The sequence below is a fragment of the Tenebrio molitor genome, chromosome 6, assembly GCF_963966145.1.
Source record: "Tenebrio molitor chromosome 6, icTenMoli1.1, whole genome shotgun sequence".
NCBI lineage: Eukaryota > Metazoa > Arthropoda > Insecta > Coleoptera > Tenebrionidae > Tenebrio > Tenebrio molitor.
The window spans coordinates 22,174,128-22,194,456 of NC_091051.1; the positions used below are offsets into that span (position 1 = coordinate 22,174,128).

Genomic DNA, 20,329 nt, shown 5'->3' on the forward strand with positions numbered 1-20,329 from the left:
ATTCTACACTGCATACTTAAATGGAATGGACTGTAGAGAGACATAGATTAATCTTTTATCTTGCAACAAAATTTTGCCTGAATTAGTAGATACAAGGCATACAAGAAATATGAAAATACGAGAGCCTCCTTATATCCTACAAGCAATAAAGGATAAACAAAAAGAAATACGAAATTTTTTTTTTCCTACGGTTTTAGCGGAAATACGATCTGAAACATCTTTTGAATCTTCTTGACATACAGTGTGAAAACTTTAACTGGAATAAAATTCATAACTTGGATATAGGCGGTTTTTGTAAAAAATCCCGAAACAGGTCGATTTTTGTTTTTTCTTGGCCACGCTTTGGCGCATATGGTTATTGCATATCTCCTCCCGGAAGTGCGCAACCACTTCTAACTAAGGGTACGCCAAGGAATACAACGCACTATTTGTTTCCTGATGATTTTCAAAGCCTACGTGCTAAAAAATAAAAACTAATTTATAAGTTGAATTCTATTTAATGTAACAAATGCTCAAAATGGGCACCGTTTCTTTCTTGGCAAATTGCAAAACGATAGTAACCATCCCTTACATTTCGTAACATTTCCGGTGTGATTTGCCTAATTCCATGTCTACTACATTGCTTACGTAAATGTTATAAAACGTAAGGGATGCATGTTACTATCGATTTGCAATTGGCCAAGAAACAAACGATGTCCATTTTGAACATTTGTTGCATTATATTTTTTTATTTTTTAGTTCAATTGAAAAGTTCATCAAATTGGCTTTGATCTTTGTCGCTATCTTTGTCTAACCAACTTAATTTACGATGTTGTCTTTTAAAAAATAAAGTCAAAGCCAACTTGATTACTTAAATGAACTTAAATGTTATTTGCCAGGTTGAATCTGATTGATTGATTTTTGTTAGTTCATTTTTTTCAGTGGAGAAAATAAAATGTATAATTTGATAATGTACCTTGAAGTCTATACGTAATAATGTATGTAGGTATTGTGTATGTCCAGTTGCGGCCGTTGAAATCTGAGACAGGAAAGATTTAAACCCTCTGTATAAATTCCGAAATTTGATTAGCGTAAACAGGATTTTCATCAAGGATTATAAATTCAGTGTCAGTATTTGACATATTAGGTCAGAATCGCGCGTAACTTTTGAAATGCCGCAATTATCTGATTTGCAAAAATGTGTTTGACTGAGGGACGGTGTGAGTATAAGAGCCATTGCGAGAGAAATTAATGTGGATAATATTTGAGTGACATTTTGAGAAACGTCACTTTCAATACCATTTACAAAGCCAAAAGTTTGGCGTTGTCAAAGTGTCTGAGTTTTCAACGGCCGCAACTGTACATAATAAAATATATGGTAGTTAGTCAAGACCACGTTAGAGAATAATATAAGGTAAAACGACGAAGCGCCAAGCAGTGACTCTGGAGTGGTAGACGATCGTGTTAGAAAGAGACGGAGAAGGTAGTGCTGCAGCGGCTCACTAATTTCGGCGTGTAAATTAATATAAAAACCAAGACAAGGATTAAAGAGTTCTTGAATAGGTTTGCTGTTAGTACCATAACGGTAAACGACTTTATAAACCAATAAGGTGACTTAAAATAGTGATGTATCTAGGCAATAAACCTTTTAACGTTTAACGTAAATACGGCAAACGAATTTCAAAAAGACTGTATTAACTAATGGTACCTCGCATATTAATTATTCACTGTTATTGAATCTCTTATTTTAGTTTTCTTTTGCATCAGTTTCTGGGAGTAAAGGTTAGGGAATAAAATGAAATCAAAATGAGATAAAAATATTAAATATTTATTGCGCTTGAAGTCTTGACTTTCTTTTTTTTTATGACAATTTTTTTGTATTTTTGAAATCAGTTTTGTAATATTATTTTTTGCATAATTATCGCAATGAAAATAGCACTTTTCTAAACAAAAAATCGTAATGAAAGTTGCACTTTTTTAAACGAAAAATCGTAATAAAAGTTGCATAATTTTTTTCTATCTCCTTGGAGATGATTGGCAAAGCATACCCACTTTTTTTTTAATTTTTCATAAATCCTTTTAGGCCAAATTTCTCAACTTACAACGATTTGCAAAAAAATAGTGTGTATAACACGTTGACGTTATGAAAGTCTCTTTTTTTTTCACTCATTTGGTTGATTAAACTGCAAATTCAGTAAAGAAGTATGGCTTTCGTAACTAGTACAAATAACTATTTATTCTCATCACTAAAAAATAATAAATTAATTTTGACATAAACATTAAACTTATTGCTTATATCCTTTATATTGATCTTTCACTCGCACATGTCTAGCGTTCGAGGGACACAATCTCAGCGCTGGACACGCTTCGTCGTCTTACCTATATTATTCTCTACCGTGGTCAAGACCAACCAATATTATCGCCTCGTACTGTAAAAGCTAAGCCGGCGAGGAAACAAAATGTATCTTAAAAAATAATTGTGTCTGGCTTGTACTTTTTACTATTAGTGTACATCCAGTGATTTACTGTTCTTGAGCCCGCCCACTGCATAGACCCTCTTGCACCCGACCCCCGTCGTCCCCTGGGTTCGCGCCGTGCATTCCTCAACTCTGACACTAGAAAATTCACTGTGCTCATAGCCATGCCCTTAAATAGTTTCTGTACCACTTGAGACTTGTCAAAGGCACATAAGGCTTTGAAGTCATTAGATTTTTTTGCATATCGTCTTCAATTTCCTCACGTGATCTTATTTTCTGCATATCATATCCATTAGCTTCAATTTCCTTGGCGTAGCAGTTGTTCGGGATATATCCTTCATTCCTTTAAATAAATTTTGTGGAACAGACCCTTTCGGTGTACTGGGAGTGAAGGAGTGCATTGCAGATACAGCCATTTGGGGCGCACAAACTTCCATGGTTATCTGTTGGGGAAAAAAAAAATGAGGTATAACTTTTCAAAATTACCGAATTACTCTTGCAATTTGTACAACATAACTTATTACATTTATTAAGGAAAGAGCTAATGAAAGCATATATTAATGATAATAATTTAAAGCACATGTTTAACAATTAATAAACATATGAGCTGGAGTGAACAACCACCAGTTACCTTGCTTTCTGATTATACATACAATTGGTAGGAAAGGAATAAGCACACCCTTGAGAGTAGATAAATGGTTCATGCATCAGATGTGCTGTGACTTCATGTATTAAAATGGCGACACAGCATTCTTGTGACACGAATCATTTAAAAAAGCCCTGTATAAACCCATTACCAATCACCAGTATTCAATGCCCATGTTTTCCTGCCATATTTTGTCATAGTATGTATATTAGACATGCGACTCCAATACTATAATTACGACGAAGTACGACGGCGATGACGCAAACCTTTTTCCAGGATTTTGTCACGATTATCCTGGGACACTAATTCGCGGCGGGTCTACCGTTGATGTTACTTGTGCCGACAGTGTTCAAGTGACCAAATCTCTCTCTCCCCCACGCTGAGCCGTCATTTGCCCTCACCAACCGACGTACGATGGTCCTAATGTGGTCGTACATTAGACCTCGTAACACTCGCCCTCCCCTCGAAGGGCAAACCCAGAGATCCGATGGGTTTGTCAGGGCCTTTACCGTTTGCTTTCGTGTTCGCGTAGTAGGTGTTGTAGATTTCGGTACCGTGGCGTACGGTTTACTCAACGTTTCAAGTTTGTTCACGGTGTTCTGGGCGGCTTCCTGGGTGATCGTCCGCTGGTACCGCTTTCGCATTTTAACTAGGTCGGTTTCGCGTTCACGAATCTCTGGCCCTTGTAATTTCCGTTTTGTTGTTGATATTGGATGGGGTTGCTTCCCCGTCCTGCGCGTACCTGTGTGTAAGAGTGCCCTACATCGAACCGTCCGAATCCGACTCTGTTTCCGATGCCAAGTAGGGTTTTAGGTCTTTAACGTGCCAGCGACCTGCTGAGCGCCCCCCTGGCGCGTCGAGCTCGTACACGTTCAGTCCAACTCTTCGGGCTACCCGGAATGGACCGCTTGGCGAGTTTGGCACTGAAGTGTTTCGTGGAGTCCATCGTTGGGTACTCCCGTTTCCACACTACGTCTCCGGCTTCGTACTGAGCGTCGCGACGCTTTCTATCATACGCGTGTTTGGCGCGTTGTCTGGCTTGTTCCAGTTTCCTCGTGACGTCGTATCGAATCTCCGCCAACCTGTATCGCCGTTGTTGATCGTCCTCTGGTTCGTTCTCGTTGGAACCGCTTTCGGAGAGGGTGTCGCGGTCGCGTAATTGCGCATAACGCCTACCGTCGTCGATTACCTCTCGACCGAAATTTACGAAATTTGGCGTCTTCCTTGTCGTTTCGTGTTTCGCGGATCTTATCGCACACGCCACCTTACTAAGTTGGGCGTCCCAGCGGCGTTGGTCGTCTTCAATGTAGGACATGATAAGTGTCTTCATGGTGCCGTTGACCCGTTTGGTGGGGTTGTTCTGCGGAGTATAGAGTGAGTTAAAGTGAGGTTGAACGCCGTAATTCTCTAGGAATTCGTTAAATTCTCTGCTCCGGCCGAACTGGACACCGTTGTCGACTATCATTATTTCCGGGACGCCAAACATGAGGAACACTCGTTCCTCTATCTCTGCGATTACTTTGCGGGCGGTCACCTGACGCATGGGCACGAATAGCGGGAACTTACTGAAGTAATCCACGATGACAAGGACGTACTCGTGCCCGTTCGTACTTCGTGGCAATGGTCCAAAGAGGTCCGCGCTGACCAGCTGCCAGGGTCTCGTGATGCGCGGTCTGGTGCCCATGAGGCCTGTTGGTAGCCGTCTTTCCACCTTTACCGAGGCACATGTACGACATTTGGAGATATAGCGCGCGGCGTCGCTTCGCATCTTCGGCCACGTATACTGCTGGCGTAGTTTATGATAGGTTTTGTACACTCCAAGGTGTCCGCCTGTCCGCGCTTCGTCGTGATATCGTTGAAGCAGCTCGCGGCGCAAATGCGTCGGTACCACGATCTTCCAGCTTTCGGTTCGTTCGCTCAGGTGGTCTTGGGCAGCAATTTTCTTGAAAATTTTAGTCCCCTCCAAGCGAAAACTGGGGTATCGCAATGGGTTCGCGCGTATTTCCTGCGAGAGTAGGTCGAACCACGGGTCGCGTCCGATCACGTGTTGATCTAGTGGGTCGGGAGCTATAGTGTGCACCTCCCGAATCGCACGACTGAGGCAATCCGGCACCACGTTATCCTTGCCTGGTCGGTGTTCGATTGTAAAATCAAAATTCTGGAGTCGTAGGGCCCAACGGCCCAGACGTCCTAGCGGGTCCTTGAGGGAATGCAACCACTTGAGTGCATAGCAGTCGGTCACCACAGTGAACCGTGTGAACTCGAGATAGCACCGGAGCTTCTCGATCGCCGACACGACTCCTAGGCACTCTTTCTCGGTCGCCGAGAACTTCCTCTCTGCTTTAGTAAACGCTCGCGAAATGTAACATATCGCTCTCTCGCTTCCGTTTATCCGTTGTGTGAGTACGGCGCCCATTCCAACATCGCTCGCGCACCAGACCGTTCTGTACATCGCGGGAGGCCTTGTCGCACTCCGGTGACCACTTGAACCGAACGCCTTTCCGCGTGAGGTTCACCAGAGGGTCGACGATAGTTGCGAAATTCGGCACGAACTTTCGGAACCACGTCAGCGTTCCGACCAATCGCCTTACTCCCCTCACGTCTTTCGGTCGCGGCATGTCTACAATGGCCTTAACCTTCTCCGCGTCGATATTCAGCCCGGCTCGGTTGACGATATACCCCAAGTACTTTGGTTCCGGCTTGCAAAAGTTACATTTTTCCCGCTTTAAGACTAATCCAGCTCCTAGCAACCGTTCCAACACCTTTTCCAGCATCTCTAGATGTTGTTCGAAGGTGTCTGTGACGATAATGATATCTTCCAGGTATCCGAATACATAAGGTTGAAGTTCTACATTGATTAGTTTGTCTATCAGCGTTTGAAAAGTGCCTGGCGTGCCATGGAGGCCGAAGGGCATGCGGCAAAATTCGAAAATTCCTCTTCTGGGAAGGCTGAAAGCAGTGTACTTCCGTGAGATTTCCTCCACCGGAATCTGCCAATACGCGCTCCGAATGTCCAAAGTTGTTATGAAGCGCGCGTTACCCAGTTTTTCTAATATGTCCGTCATATTTGGGATTGGATACGCGGGTCGCTGAGATATCGCGTTAAGCTTCTGGTAGTTTACGACGAACCGTCGCGTGCCGTCTTTCTTGGGGATCATAAATGCCGGAGAGTTCCACTCACTCTCGCTTCGCCGAATAACACCGAGTCGGAGCATCTCTTTCCATTCCTTGTTCATCTCCCGTTGGACATAGGGACTAACCCGGTAGTTCCTAGATTGGACAGGTTTGGCACCGTCCTTCAATTCGATCCTGTGCTCGATCAAACTAGTGCGCCCGAGCTCGACTCCCTCGATTGCTTTGAAATAATGCGATATAGCCCGTTGAAGTGCTTGTTGATGGTGTGCGCTCAAGTCGTCCCAAGACTGCACGCTGTTGATGGAGCACAGTTTCGGTCCGCTGCCGTCCGTATCGTTGGCCAAGGAGAACTTCAGGTCACGAATATTTGGAAGTAAACCGAATTTCCGCCAGAATTCGCGGCCTAACATCAGTTCGTATCGTACCGACGGAATGACAAGGACGTCGATGATACAGCATATTCCCTTAACGTTGAAAGGGGTCGGTATGGTCCCGGCGCAGTTTACGGTGGTGTTATCCGCCAGTGCACAACTCGTGGTAGCGCTCTCTCTTAACTCCAGGCCGAGGGCCTTTAACTTTCGACACCCCTCGTGGTTCACGATCACATGTGAAGCTCCGCTATCCAGCATCCCGTAAAACTTCATCCCGATTACCTCTACAGGCATATAAATGGCGTCATCGCCCCTAAAACTACTTAACATTAAGTTTAGCGTGGCGCCGAACACGTCGTCGGTGTCGCCGTTGGGAGGTAGGGTCCGACGCTCCGTTACCTCCTCTCGCCGATTCCCGAAGGTTTCGCAGTGCATTCCTGTTTCCTTGGGCATTCTCTGGACATGTGTCCCGCCTTGCCACACCGATAGCACGTTACCGTGGTGCGCTTCCGTTCGGGTTCGTGGTTCGGGGTTTTCGCCTTTCCCCTCGCGAACTTTTCTACGTTTAGGCGCGTGTCGTCAAGGCGGTCGCAATAATTGATTAACTGCTGTATTGTATTGATGTCTTTATCCCAGAGTTTTTCCTGGTAATAGGGTCGAATGTTGCGTCGAAGAATTTCGAGTTTGCGTTCATTCGATAGCGCCGTCGGTAAGAAGTGTGCCCTGTGATTGAATTGCGCAATGAAAATGGTGGCCGATTCGTCGGATGACTGTTTAAACTGTTTCAGGCGTTCGAGGGCTGTTTCTTCGTAATCGCGTGGTAGGAACTCTTTTCTCAGTTTCTTGCAAAAATCGCTCCACGTCCGTACGTCGCCCTCAACGAGACGGTACCATTCGCGCGCTTCGCCCGTGAGAAGATGTTTCATACCGTGCATTACCTCGTGCTCGGTAATGTTCAAAATTTCCATTTGGTCCTCCACCTCCTGGATGAACCCGAACACGGCGGTTTCGTCGCGTGTCGATCCGTCGAAGTGGATCTTCCATTTAAATACCGGCTGACTGTCACCTTCGTAGACGCGCACGACTTCATACGAGGCTTTTGGCGCTCCTCGCGAGTTTTGACCGGCGCGGGGTTCCGCACGAATTTTGCTTTCGCCGCGAACTTCTTCGAGACGTCCTCGAGCTGTGCTTTCAGCTCTCCGGTTTCCTCGCTATACATCTGAGCAGTATGTGCCATCGCATCTACTCTTCTTTGATAATGCCAGAGCTTGACCTGTACCAAAGGGATCGACTGTCGCGTAATCACGGCTTTCACGAACTTCGCAATCTCCTCAACTCCGTTCGAGCAGTTCGCAAATTCCGCTTCCGGTGTGATTGCCGGTGACGACAGGGGTGTTACATCTATCTCGGCCAATGTCAAACCCTGCAGATTTTTAACTAGGTCGTCCGTCGAATTTTCCTCCGACACCGTCGAATCTCGCAGTTCGAGTTCGTAAGTTAATTCATCCCGTGACAGTAAGCTATAGTCTAATTCGTCCATGTTCTCACGTTTGATAAGAACCCGAAAAGTTTTTTGTCAGTCCTTGACCTCGGTACGAAATTTACCGTCTTTCGATTTGGTCGTTCTTTTCGAATCTTCCTTTCTCGTCACGCACGCGGATAGAGAGAGAGAAAACCCGAGACGATATTGCAAAAACTTGTAAACACTCCTTATCTCCCGATAACTCCTTTTTTTGAATGACGAGGCCTCACCTATCTTCGTCTAAGGTCTCAAATTCCCGTAGCTCGTTTCCTCCCTCAGGAACTCCAAGTCCACGCCAAGTGAATCTACCGCGCGCTGTCTCCAGCCTCCGACACCTCTCCTGGTCCTCACAGATGCTAGCACAGGCGGGCGGGCTGACAATCCGCGATCCAGATCGTCCCAGTCGATCTTCGCTGAAATTTCACGTGCTATCAATTTACAGTAAATTCCTAGTTGTCCCTCTTTCAGAGCTACGCAGCGTCCTAAGTGGGCTTCAATAATGATTTCCCGGCTGATGCACCAGATGTTACAACCCTCTTATTAAGAAGCCCAGGGTTTGTACATAACGCTGTGTGACTCCGCAGGGGGGGGGGGGAATAGTTTTACACATGTGCTTGATTTAACTGGTATATTGTTCAACTGACTCGTACATGGTTCACACTGGGGATCGCTGGGTTTCCGGTGCTGGGTCCCAGGTGAACAGCTCCGTGCTCGCCCGGAGCAGTCTCCGGCTAGGGTCGATGTCGGGGCTGGATGATGTGGTCCGGTGGTCTTGATTATTGCTGGGTGATGGGTCCAGGTGGACCTGGGGGAGGAAACGGCGTCTCTCGTCCCCGGTGGTGATACTGCTGACGGTGAAGCCTGCTCGCCACAAAATGGCGTGGTTGTTACTTTCGGAGAGATAAGGAATTTCAACTTACTCTTTCGGTCTGGTGACCCCCCTTGATCCGCTCAACGGCGATATATACTACGAGTGTCCCAGGGTTGATCCGCACGACGGCGATGACGCAAACCTTTTTCCGGGATTTTGTCACGACTATCCTGGGACACTAATTCGCGGCGGGTCTACCGTTGATGTTACTTGTGCCGACAGTGTTCAAGTTACCAAATCTCTCTCTCCCCCACGCTGACCCGTCATTTGCCCTCACCAACCGTCGTACGATGGTCCTAATGTGGTCGTACATTAGACCTCGTAACAGTACCTGTCCCAACTTGATAGGGAAACGATGCATACTCTGCACTTCATCCTGTGATGACTCACAGACCAGACAAAATCGCGAAGACGGCATCTTAACTAAAATAAGAACAGACTTTATTAAACACATTTGTCTACGTTGTTTCTAGTTTTAGGAAATAAACGAATATTATTTTATGACGTGCATATTTTCAACCGTTACACAATAATAACTTTTAGATAAGTCTACTTACGGATAATGAAAGCACTTGATCACTTAACGCACATGAGAAACAAAATCAAAATGTTGTTAACGTAGACGAGCAGTAATTTGTAGAAAATTTAGCACAGGTGTTAACAGATGTCAAAACTGTTGTTGTGAATTGTCATTTATTTGTCACTGTCAAATGTAGTTGACGTAAGACGTAAACAGCTACGGTGCTGCCACCTACGCGTGGACTGCAACTGTGGGAGGGAGATCGAAATAGGTAAATTCCATGCTAGTGACACAGAGAGCAAGCATACAATATTTTGTTGACTTGCGGACAAAATCCTCTATCCGTTTGCCGATCTCTACGTTATCTCTGTTACGACGTACACCACCCAACTCATACGCCAACAATGCGTTCAGCTGAACTTTTTCTAAGAAAACGCTTGCACCAGTATCAACTGATTGGATTTACGCGGTTGTGCGCGGCGCACGACTTACCGTGTGTTGTGCGCTGCGTACTTTTCTAAGAAACCGTAGCTTAACAGGTACAGCAGAACAGATTCCTGATGGCGAGCGGTGGGGATGCGCAGTTGACAACAGTCAGTTGCTCTATCCTGACTGGTCGTGGCTGATCAGTGGTGTAGGTGTAGCATTCCTGTAGATATAAATTTCAATCAGTCATTGTAAATAGTAAAAAATGCCATCAAATAACATCAAACCTGTTATTAAAGTGCGTCTATCGATATTTTAAAACGACCTTTTGCTTCCTTCAGTGGTTTATTGCCGGCTAACAAATATTGTCGTAAAAGTGGTGAGTAACCGATCCTCAATAATCCGCAGGTACCATCGAGAGTTTTTATTACAGGGTAGGTAAATAATCCCCTAGTAATGAGACCATCATAAACGACCCAAAATGTTAACTAGTGTTAAAAAGTCGTTTCAAAATATCGATAGACGCACTTTAGCAGTCAAGCACGTCAAATTCGGCTGTCTTTATTTTGTATTTTTCCCAGCTTTGATATTTTTAGTTTGAATAAAGGTTTAACTACACCACTGTCTGCGGGGTCAATTCATTTTAAGCAATCGTCTGTAAGTTGGGCGGAGCAAGCTCTGCGCAAAGTAACCCCCACCGCTCGCCATCAGGAATCTGTTCTGCTGTATTATTTCGTTTTGTTATTCCGATAAGCTCGGGAGAACTAAATATAGAGCACGTGGGGAAATTCTCGGGGTAAAGTCGTTTCGAGGTCACCGTCGCAATAAATTTATGCGGTAGATGGAATCGGTCGGACGAGTCTATTTTAATTTTGGGTGTTAGGAAAGGAGAAACTTTTAACCAATCGTGGTTGCGTCCGTCATGGAAAACAGGGAAACGGGCGTCTATTTCGGGAACGGCCATCTATTTGCCACAAGGAAAAACGGGGCACATGTTTGGCCGACGTTAGGGGTGTCGACTCGGGGGCAGGTCATCCACGTTGCAATGAAAAACGAGAACACATCAAAAGGGCCGACGTGAGATTGCCCACGTGGGACCCACGAGGCTTTTTCATGACGTGTGACCTTGGCCATGTAGTTTCTCGACCGCCCTTGGTGGAAGGCCTCTGTTTCATCTGGTGTGGGACCCACAAGGGCGATTCGGAGGACACAAGTCGAGGGCACTGCACCCATAACGAGTTAGGTGTCGCAGGGACTTGGACGACCCGACGTTACTAGGGTAGAAATTAGGAGACTGAGGGGCGTGAACTAGGTTAACTCCGCGATCGGAGACCGCGTGTTATCTTGAAGAGCTGAGTCAGAGGAGCGTAATATTCATTTAGGGAATTAGATTGTCTGTCATTGTAGTCTTGAGCCGTGTTGCGCAATCTGAGGTAACATGTTGTGTAACTTTAGAGATTGAAAGGATTATGGTGCGCCATCCTTTGTGGATGATTTTTGGGGGTTTTACTCATCCCATTTACAGTGTCTATTCGTAATAACATAACTATCATTTGTTTCACGGTGCCGCTTGGATCTTGTATTACGGGTTTAGGTTCTGAGCAACCGTTGTTATTTTATTTGTTGTAGTTTCGTTCCGACAAAAAAAAAAACAAAAAGAAAGGGAACTTTACTTTCAACCCTCCTCAAGAGGTTGGTAGACAAATGTATTGTGTTGTTATGGATTTTTATTGTTATGTCATGTAAAGTCGCACCGCCAAGTTGTTTAATTTATCATGTGATCGGGTTTTGTATCAATCAGCACTGTAGATGAAAACGAGAATGTATTTATTCATGCATGCATAAAATAAATACAGGCGTCCTCCCACCGATTTATGCATTTTTATTTCGAAGTTTGTCCACCCTGCAGGTACGCCATTTGCATCTCGAGCTAGTCTGCCGCCATTTTGGACAAAACACACAACGTAGGGGTTTTACCGCTTCGATTACGATCACGACATGGCCAATTTGTTCAATTTCGCGGGTTTAGTTTGAATATTCAAATGTTCGAATTTTGGCGGAAGACTGGCGATATCTGGGTTATTACAGAATTTTACACGTATTGCTTTGGAAACGCACATCACTCATATCAGCACGGGCTAGCCAGTAAAATTTTACATGCTAGCCAGTTAAGAGACATTTTCAAGGTGAATACAGTGACTTGATAAACTGATGTTTACAAGTAAGGAACAAATAATAATTAAATAATCGTATACCTTCTGGCTAAGGCCAAGTGCTAGATGTTTTCAGGTTGCGCAAGCGCCTCTAACATGACCTAACGACCACTACTAAGTAGTAGCCGGGACCGACAGCTTTACATCTCCTCCGAAAGATGGTAGTGATTTGAAAAAAATAAAATAAAATGTTATATTCCTTATAGGAAAAAAGTTTACATGAGGGATTAGAACCCTCAAAACTACGGTTTCGCCAGACAGAGCTTAACATTAATCGAAAAACCCCTGACGGTGCAAACTGCTTTTCGCGCGAACCATGCCGTGAACTATCTTACTAACAATTTCTGGGACAGCTAGCTCCTACATTTTGTTCTCATCGGCACTGTCGTTTTATTTCACGTCTCCTCGATTTGGTGCAAAAGTATAATCTAGTGTCGTCAATATGTGCAGTTTCCGGTTGCAACAACAATTAAAGAAAAAGTCAAAATATACACTTTTACAAGTTTCCCAAAGACACTGTGATATGTGAAAAGTGAGTAAAATTTTGAGACCATAGCCGCGGTATAAACACAAAAAATGGTATATCTTTCATTGTGATAGTAATTTGTTATACATTTTGTAAATGAGATATTTTTTTACAGCTCATATTTGCTCTATACATTTTTCTGAGCAATCAAATACAAAATCTATGCGACAGACATTTCTGGGATATAGTCCACGGAAAAGAAAATGCATAGCGGAAACGGCGGTACCTACAAAGTATAGTCCTGAAAGTGGCAACCGATCTACTTTGCAATTAGCACTACATAAAAGGGGAGCTACAGATAATGACCTAGTAGAGACGCGCCCGAAAAAGTTGGGGAGAAACTTATTCAACGTAAGTGGAAACGACAGTAAAGCAGAAATTTTAATTATTCATTTTATATTAATAAAAAAACTTAATTCAATTCACCTAATAAGTTAACATAACATTTATTGATTCTGAGGCGGTACGAAGTTCGCCGGGTCAGCTAGTAAAGTTATAAAATTTTGTGGAGACAACAAAATAATTCATAACCCTCATTATAAAGAACTATCAGAATTTATAGATTTAACAGATAAGTGGTTTGACCTTTTCAACAGTTCACAGAAAATTGGAACCAAAGGAAAATGCGCTTATGGACTTGATCTGGAAATACAAAATTCTATTTTAGATCAAATGACTTACGTAATAAGTAATTTAAGAGCAACAAAAAACAAGTCATTACTGCCTTGCCAAAAGGGAGTAATTTTAAGCAACAAATTTTTCAAGGTTCTTTTTCAATACTTATAGAAAAACATACGGTATTAAGTACATTTTGACAAGAAGTTTTGGAATTTTTTTTCACATGTAAGGGCAATGGGTGGAGCTAATGAAAATCCGACTCCCATTGACTTCAAGCACCCTTTGCAGTGGTATATTCTAGGTATTTGGCGCACACTAGGGATATAACTAATGAATATGTATAAAAAGCCGAAATATGCATGAAAAATAAAAATATGTGTGCATAATTTCATTAAATATACAAAATATGCAAAAAATAATTGACACCAAATGATCACTTTTAGTGCCATTCGTCTGAAAAATGAAGGAAACTGCTCAACTATTGAAAATAAGGGATATGCATTTTGCATAAAATCCGCTCTCTAATAATAACACTAACGGAAGACTTATGAATCTAGGTCAGGAGGGGTAGTTCGCTCAATCGCTTGTTCCAGTAACGCTCCTCCTCTTCTAAGGGAACATAATGAACGCCATCAAACACTTTTTTGGTCCATTGTTAAACCGTGTGAAGGGGATAAGTTTTTGCAGCTAACGTTACCGCAAGGTTATTTTAGACCTTGGACGCTGTTCATAATCGTCAAAGTAGCACAATCATGGAACTTGTAAACAAAAAAATTGAGTGACGGAGCGTTAGCTTAAAGATAGGACTGTAAAGGAAATCATAAACACACGTCATTTCGCTTTGGACGAGCTATTATCTGTAAATTTTCAGAAAGTCGCCTACGCCCACGTACTTTATACCCATGTTCAGGAATGTAGGTATAGTGAGTGCATGGAGTAGGTAGTGTTAGAGTTAAAATTTATTTAAATAGCTTTGTAATAACAGTACCAATATTTGAAATAAAAATAATAAAATTATTATTTTTATTTCAAATGCTTTTAGTGTCAATTGTAAAAAAGTGAATCACTAATAATTGTCTCGTCCCTCAGGTAGGTATTAAGGGACCTTGGGCCGTATGATTTCCCATTCGTTAAGCCTTTCATTAGCTAAATAATTGATTAGACAAAGTGAGAGTATATGCCAAGCACTATGTTAGACAGAGACAAAACAATTTAACAACGTTCTTTAACTTTAATGAAAGGGAAATCATACGGCCCCTTAAAAATAAAAAGCAAAAAGAACTACTCATGTGTATTGCTGTCTAGATTAAGGCTGGGAATCGTATTCGAATTATTCGAATATTCTAATAGCTGACCATGTAAAATTCGAATGTGTAAATTCGAATATTCGAATATTCCAATAATTCGAATAGCTTTTCGAATATTCGAATAATATACTCAGCGACATAATTAACCGTCCACCCGCTTTACATGACTGTCAAATATGTGTGCTTTATGAATAAAATTGTATGGACAAGGAAAAATCATTAAAGGCGGCTTAATAATAATCAATCTATTGTAATACATAAATGAGATAAATCAAATAAAAACTCAGCTAAACTTTGATTTATTTTATTTGAAAATATGTAGTTAATAAAATTTTGATGGGCGGTTAATTTTTTCGCTGAATATAATTCGAATATTCGAATTATTCGAATATTCGAATTATTCGAATAGTAATTCGGATATTGGAATATTTTGAATTATTGGAGTGTATGTATTTCGTTTCGCGTGGGTTATTCGGCAATTTACTTATTTGAAATTAGCATAGTAATTAGTAACATGCAATATTATGGGTAGGTGGCGGATAAAATAAAAATCAAGTGTTACCACCACCAATACCACCTGTTATTTATTTCAATGCGTTTTTTGAATAAAAATTCAAATAAAACAATTGCTTGATAAAAAAAAGAATTATTCAAAAAATAGAAATTAACCCAAAACGGCCGGAAGTAGACATACACAATGTTAATAAAAGCGACCTTAAAAATAAATTTTACATTTATATTTAGTGTCAATTTTGAAAAATTGCGGTAGGCGTATTAATCACAAAAAAAATGACGCTAATGGCGCAAAAGACCGGTCAAATCTGTAGGGATTCAATAAAACAGTGAACAGTGTGAAAGAACAAGAAGGTACTGTAGACGAGGAAATGCATCCAGGGAGAAAATCTGCATTGGATATTCCATTCCCGGAGGAACAGATTGCGACCAACGAGGTGGATCTTTATGCACTCGAAGTTATAAATAAAGACATGTGCCCATTAAGTTGGTGGCGATGAAATGAAGCAAAGTACCCATCTTGTCAAAAATTGTCAAAAGATATTTATTATACCCGCAACTTCTACTCCATCGGAACGAGTATTTTCAAAGGCCGGTAATATTGTTAGTTAAACGTTGTTGCTTAAAAGCAGTAAATGTCAAAAAACTATGTTTTTTGGCTCAAAATTTGTAGATTTTATTTGTCTTGTTACTTTTGTTATAATAGTTACTGTTTACTGTACCGAGTTATTCATCTCCAATCAATGCTCTAGTCTGTTTCTGTTATGTTCTGTAATATAAATTCTGTATTCTGTACCCTTACTATAGTATATTGGGATATATGGTTAGGAAATGCATTATAAAAGAATCGAGAAAGAGTTTGAAAAATCGAGACGAAGTCGAGATTTTTGAACTGAACTGAACTGAACTGTTATGGCACTTAGGTACTAAACGTATATCCCATAACGTTTTTCGCACAATCGCTTATACGAAAAAAAAAATGGCTTCGAAGTAATTTTTTTGACAGGAATATTTTGTTATTAATGATTTACCTCAGTAGGTATCGGTGTCGTTATTTACTTACAGCATTAGGGTTGTTAAGTTCAACTTTCAGATTGTGTCAACAACAACTGTAGGTAAGTAGCTATAACAACACGATTGCGCGAAAAATAAGTATATACCTTAAGTACCTACATATTTCAATATAGGTAAGTACTGTTTTTTACACTGATCATTTGTAATTTTTTTATTACGTATACAACTGACATTTAACTGACAAATAAGTGTGAACTGCCCTTTTATTTTTTATTGAATATAACCCAACTTTTGACCCGATAATTTAATTCATGTATAAAAAATCCCATAAGCCGCGATGCATTTGTCACTTTGACATCGGATAAAGTTAGCCCTAACTTTGCATCTGGATAAAATGTGCTTAAACTTCCATGGCAAACTTTTTCGAACCTGATTATTGTTTGTTGTTATGAAAACGAACCAACATTCTTAAACATTGACACAGCTTGTAATAAATTGACATGCAAAATGGCGAATTCAATTTTTCATAATTACCTACCTATCATTATTCATTAAATTATCTCATCGAATTACGCTCGAGGTTTTTTTCGTCCAGGATAAAATTTCATTTTTTAAACTCTAATTTGGTTTCTTTTTGGTAAATTGACTCCACAAACCACCAGATAAAAAAACTCGTCCTTCGGACTCGTTTCTTTATCGGGTGGTTTGTGTCGTCAATTTACCAAGCAACCAAATTATCGTAAAAAAATTCAATTTTATCCGGACAAAAAAAGACCTCTCGTGTAATTACAGTCGATAATGCCATTTCCCTGCTTTTTTGATGTCACAAGAAAAACTTCAAAGTGATTTTTAATAATTGTCACTTATTAATGACACTAATGGTTGGTTTACATTATTTTTTTTTAGAAATGTCAAACAAATGTTGGCCAAGATTCCGTGTCCGGAATAGTACCATACCTTTTTGAATTGAATAAAATTTTTAATCTCAATTATTCGAATAATGTAATAATCTGAATATTAAAATAATTACTCCAATTGTTGAATAATTAAAAATATCCGAATTATTCGAATACCAAAATCCAAGAAAGTCCCAGCCTTAGTCTAGATACCTAGTATTCTGTATTGTACTTGTATAATGTAGGTATTTGTCATTGAAGGCCAACAGAATATTTCTCTTGTGAATAACCCGACCGTTAATTCACCGAGCGAGAGAGGATGTGGCAATGGAAACATGCAACGTAATAAAAAACATGATATGACGGTCGGTCGCACACTCGCAGTCCCGCACATTACTCTCAAAACCTTGTGTTAGAACGCCTCGTTGCTGACAGTGTTTGCAGCGTCGTCTTATTTTCTTTTACATTAAGGTGAAACTTTTAAGAAGTACACTTAAATAGGTAAGGTATCACTTTACAACAATTTTATCGGGGAATGAAATATTTTTTTCCACTTAGTTAACGGTGTGTTTGCTGTGTCGCGTTACTTTTCATTAAAGAAGTTGCTTACATATTTGCGCATCCCGTACCTACATCTTACGTTGTAATTTGTAGATGTAGGTACTATAATTTTTTCCACGCGATATTTAAAGTAAAATCATACAACTTCTACAATGTAGTGTTTTCAACCAACTGTTGTTTGGAAAATCTGGAAATATTTTATGCTATTGTTAAAAAAGTAACACCTACTGTCATTGGCTGAAGGACAAAATCAATGTATTAGGTAATAAGCTTTAGAAGCGCTATCTCGTGTCTTTAAATTTACCTAACTGTCCATAGACTAAGAAGGATTTTGTGTTTTTAAGTCATACCGACTAAAGGCAATCTGTTTTTGTAAATATTTTTTAGCGCAAGATTAAGTGTTTATGTGAACTTTTTTTTAAATAGACCTCACACACTATTACTGGGTTGTCATTATGTCATCACAACATTGAGTGAACACGAGTTTCATGTTGAATATAATTCATTGTCGTCTTATCTGACATGGCATTATTTATTTATACCGAACCCCAGTTTCTCTTTTAAAATTCCACTTTTTGTGATGAAAATAATAATAAGTGATTCATCACAAATGGACACCGAAAATAAGTTAGTTGAAGTTGAGAAAACCTAGTAGATCAACATAAAACATTAAATAGGTACTTATTATTTACAACTACTGAACATTACATACAATCTTTTTTAATTATTATTAAAATTATTTTTATTATTAATTGATTCCGCTTTATTATCTGAAATTTTTGTACTTATTGTAAAACAAAAATATTATGTAATTTACTTAATCTAAAAATATAAATATCTTTTTTAATAGTTGTTGAAAACATAACTATGTAATTACTGTAGCATTCAGATGTTTTTACTTACTTTTACCTATTTTTAGGCAAATACATATTTACTTTTTTTACTTTTAAATATTACTCATAGATACCTAAGTTATTTGTTAGGAGGTACCATATATTTTGAAGAAATACAAGTATGGGAAAATAGCAGTTTCGCTCTACAAGAAATGCCGATGATGTGACACTTGTACAATTCTAGATAAATTATTGTTAAACGAATAAAACAATAATTATTTCCTATTCGTAGTGTTGGGAAATTTCCATTACACATAAAAAACCATCAATCCTTGAGCGTTCTTAAAGAATTTTATTTTACATTGTTGTGTCTAAATGTAATTTTCATTTGCAGCACAATATGCCTATTGATTTGTACTACCTTCCTGGAAGTGCCCCTTGTAGAGCCGTTCTTTTAGCGGCCAAGGCTGTAGGAGTCGATTTAAATCTAAAACTTACGGATCTAATGAAAGGCGAACACCTCACACCCGAGTTTATTAAGGTAAGTTGCCGTACAATCGGTGTGATGGTATAAGAATACGGTTCCATTGACCTTGTAGACTCTATTAATAAAAGACTTCAAAAAGAAAGAATGTTTGTTACATGTGATCACGAAATAACGTTATACGCTTCTTATTATAGCTCGATAGGGTTTCATCGGATACGATTTTTATTGGCTTAGCTTCAAATGTATTTATTGGTATTTTTTTATTGATTGTAACTGACCTTCTTTCAGTTGCTTGCTTAAATTTAAAAATGAAAATAATAATCTTATGAAACTTGCTAAATAATTCAAGTCCAGTTTTGTAGACGAGAGATCAAAATTTCAGTAGAAGTAATATTTGATTTTGTTAACAGATCAATCCACAACATACAATACCGACTTTGGTGGACAATGGTTTTGCACTTTGGGAAAGCAGAGCAATTATGACATACTTGGCTGACCAGTATGGGAAAAACGACTCTCTCTATCCCAAGGACCCCAAAAAGCGCGCTCTTGTCGATCAAAGACTTTATTTTGACATTGGAACATTATATGCTAGATTTGCTGATTACTACGTATGATGCTGCATCACTATTGATGAGGTAAAATTGTGTTAATTATTATTGCTATTTATAGTATCCTGTTGTATTCGGTGGAGCTGACTATGACCCAGCAAAACTTGAAAAAATTAAGGATGCTTTCCAGTTTTTCGACGTTTTCTTAAAGGACCAGGAATTTGTTTCTGGAAATCAACTTACTCTTGCTGACTTGTCTCTCCTTGCTACTGTAACTACTTTTGAAGCTGTAAACTTCGATTTATCGCCATACAAAAATGTGACTAGTTGGCTGGCTAGAGCTAAAGCCGCAGCACCTGACTACGAAGAAGCAAACGGAAAAGGCGTTATAATTTTCCAACAAATGGTTGAAAATTTAACCAAGAAATAATTTCTTGAAATAAAAACATCTTGATACATATATTAGGTATTACGTATATAATTAATAATTAATTTACAAATGTTAAATTTGTTTTGGTAAATATTTTTCTTACTCGTTATTTTTTAATTCAAATAATAAATAGAATGATCTGATTTCACAGCTGGCGTTTTTGTTCATAGCAAATGTTAATACCGTGAGATCATTTACAATTAAAGTTGGCTATGACTTTAAAAGTAGATTGCCAACACCATTGACATATTGATTTGGTTTGTCAAAGTGGCGCTTCAAAATTCAATACAGAATAGGAAACTGCGACTACTGCGAGTTAACAGTTGTATTAAACACCTGACTTGGATACAACTGTTAACTCGCCGTTTCATATTTTGTATTGAATTTTAAACCGTCATTTTGACAATTCAAATCAAGGTGTCAGTGGTGTTGC

The 20,329-nt window shown here is 40.0% G+C and overlaps 1 protein-coding gene and 1 long non-coding RNA gene across 2 annotated transcripts; one reads left to right on the plus strand and one right to left on the minus strand.

Annotated features, from left to right (window-relative positions):
* Positions 1-2,299: 2,299 nt before the first annotated feature.
* LOC138133802 (uncharacterized) lies at positions 2,300-9,552 on the minus strand. The gene is made up of 3 exons (XR_011160523.1): positions 9,051-9,552; positions 8,781-8,991; positions 2,300-2,899 (listed from the first exon to the last, which is right to left on the minus strand). It is a non-coding gene; the product is annotated as an uncharacterized lncRNA (long non-coding RNA).
* Positions 9,553-17,375: 7,823 nt separating this feature from the next.
* On the plus strand, positions 17,376-20,044 carry LOC138133225 (glutathione S-transferase 1-like). Its single transcript, XM_069051059.1, has 4 exons — positions 17,376-17,535; positions 18,823-18,969; positions 19,326-19,526; positions 19,588-20,044. The coding sequence occupies exons 2-4, from the start codon at positions 18,829-18,831 to the stop codon at positions 19,894-19,896; spliced, it is 651 nt and encodes a 216-aa protein (XP_068907160.1). The 5' UTR covers positions 17,376-17,535; positions 18,823-18,828; the 3' UTR covers positions 19,897-20,044.
* Positions 20,045-20,329: the final 285 nt, after the last annotated feature.

Coding starts and splice junctions, on each gene's coding strand:
- LOC138133225 (XM_069051059.1), top strand. CDS start 18,829: ATGCCTATTGATTTGTACTACCTTCCTGGAAGTGCCCCTTGTAGAGCC. Junction 18,970..19,325: donor TCACACCCGAGTTTATTAAG/GTAAGTTGCCGT, acceptor TTTTGTTAACAG/ATCAATCCACAACATACAAT. Junction 19,527..19,587: donor CTAGATTTGCTGATTACTAC/GTATGATGCTGC, acceptor TGCTATTTATAG/TATCCTGTTGTATTCGGTGG.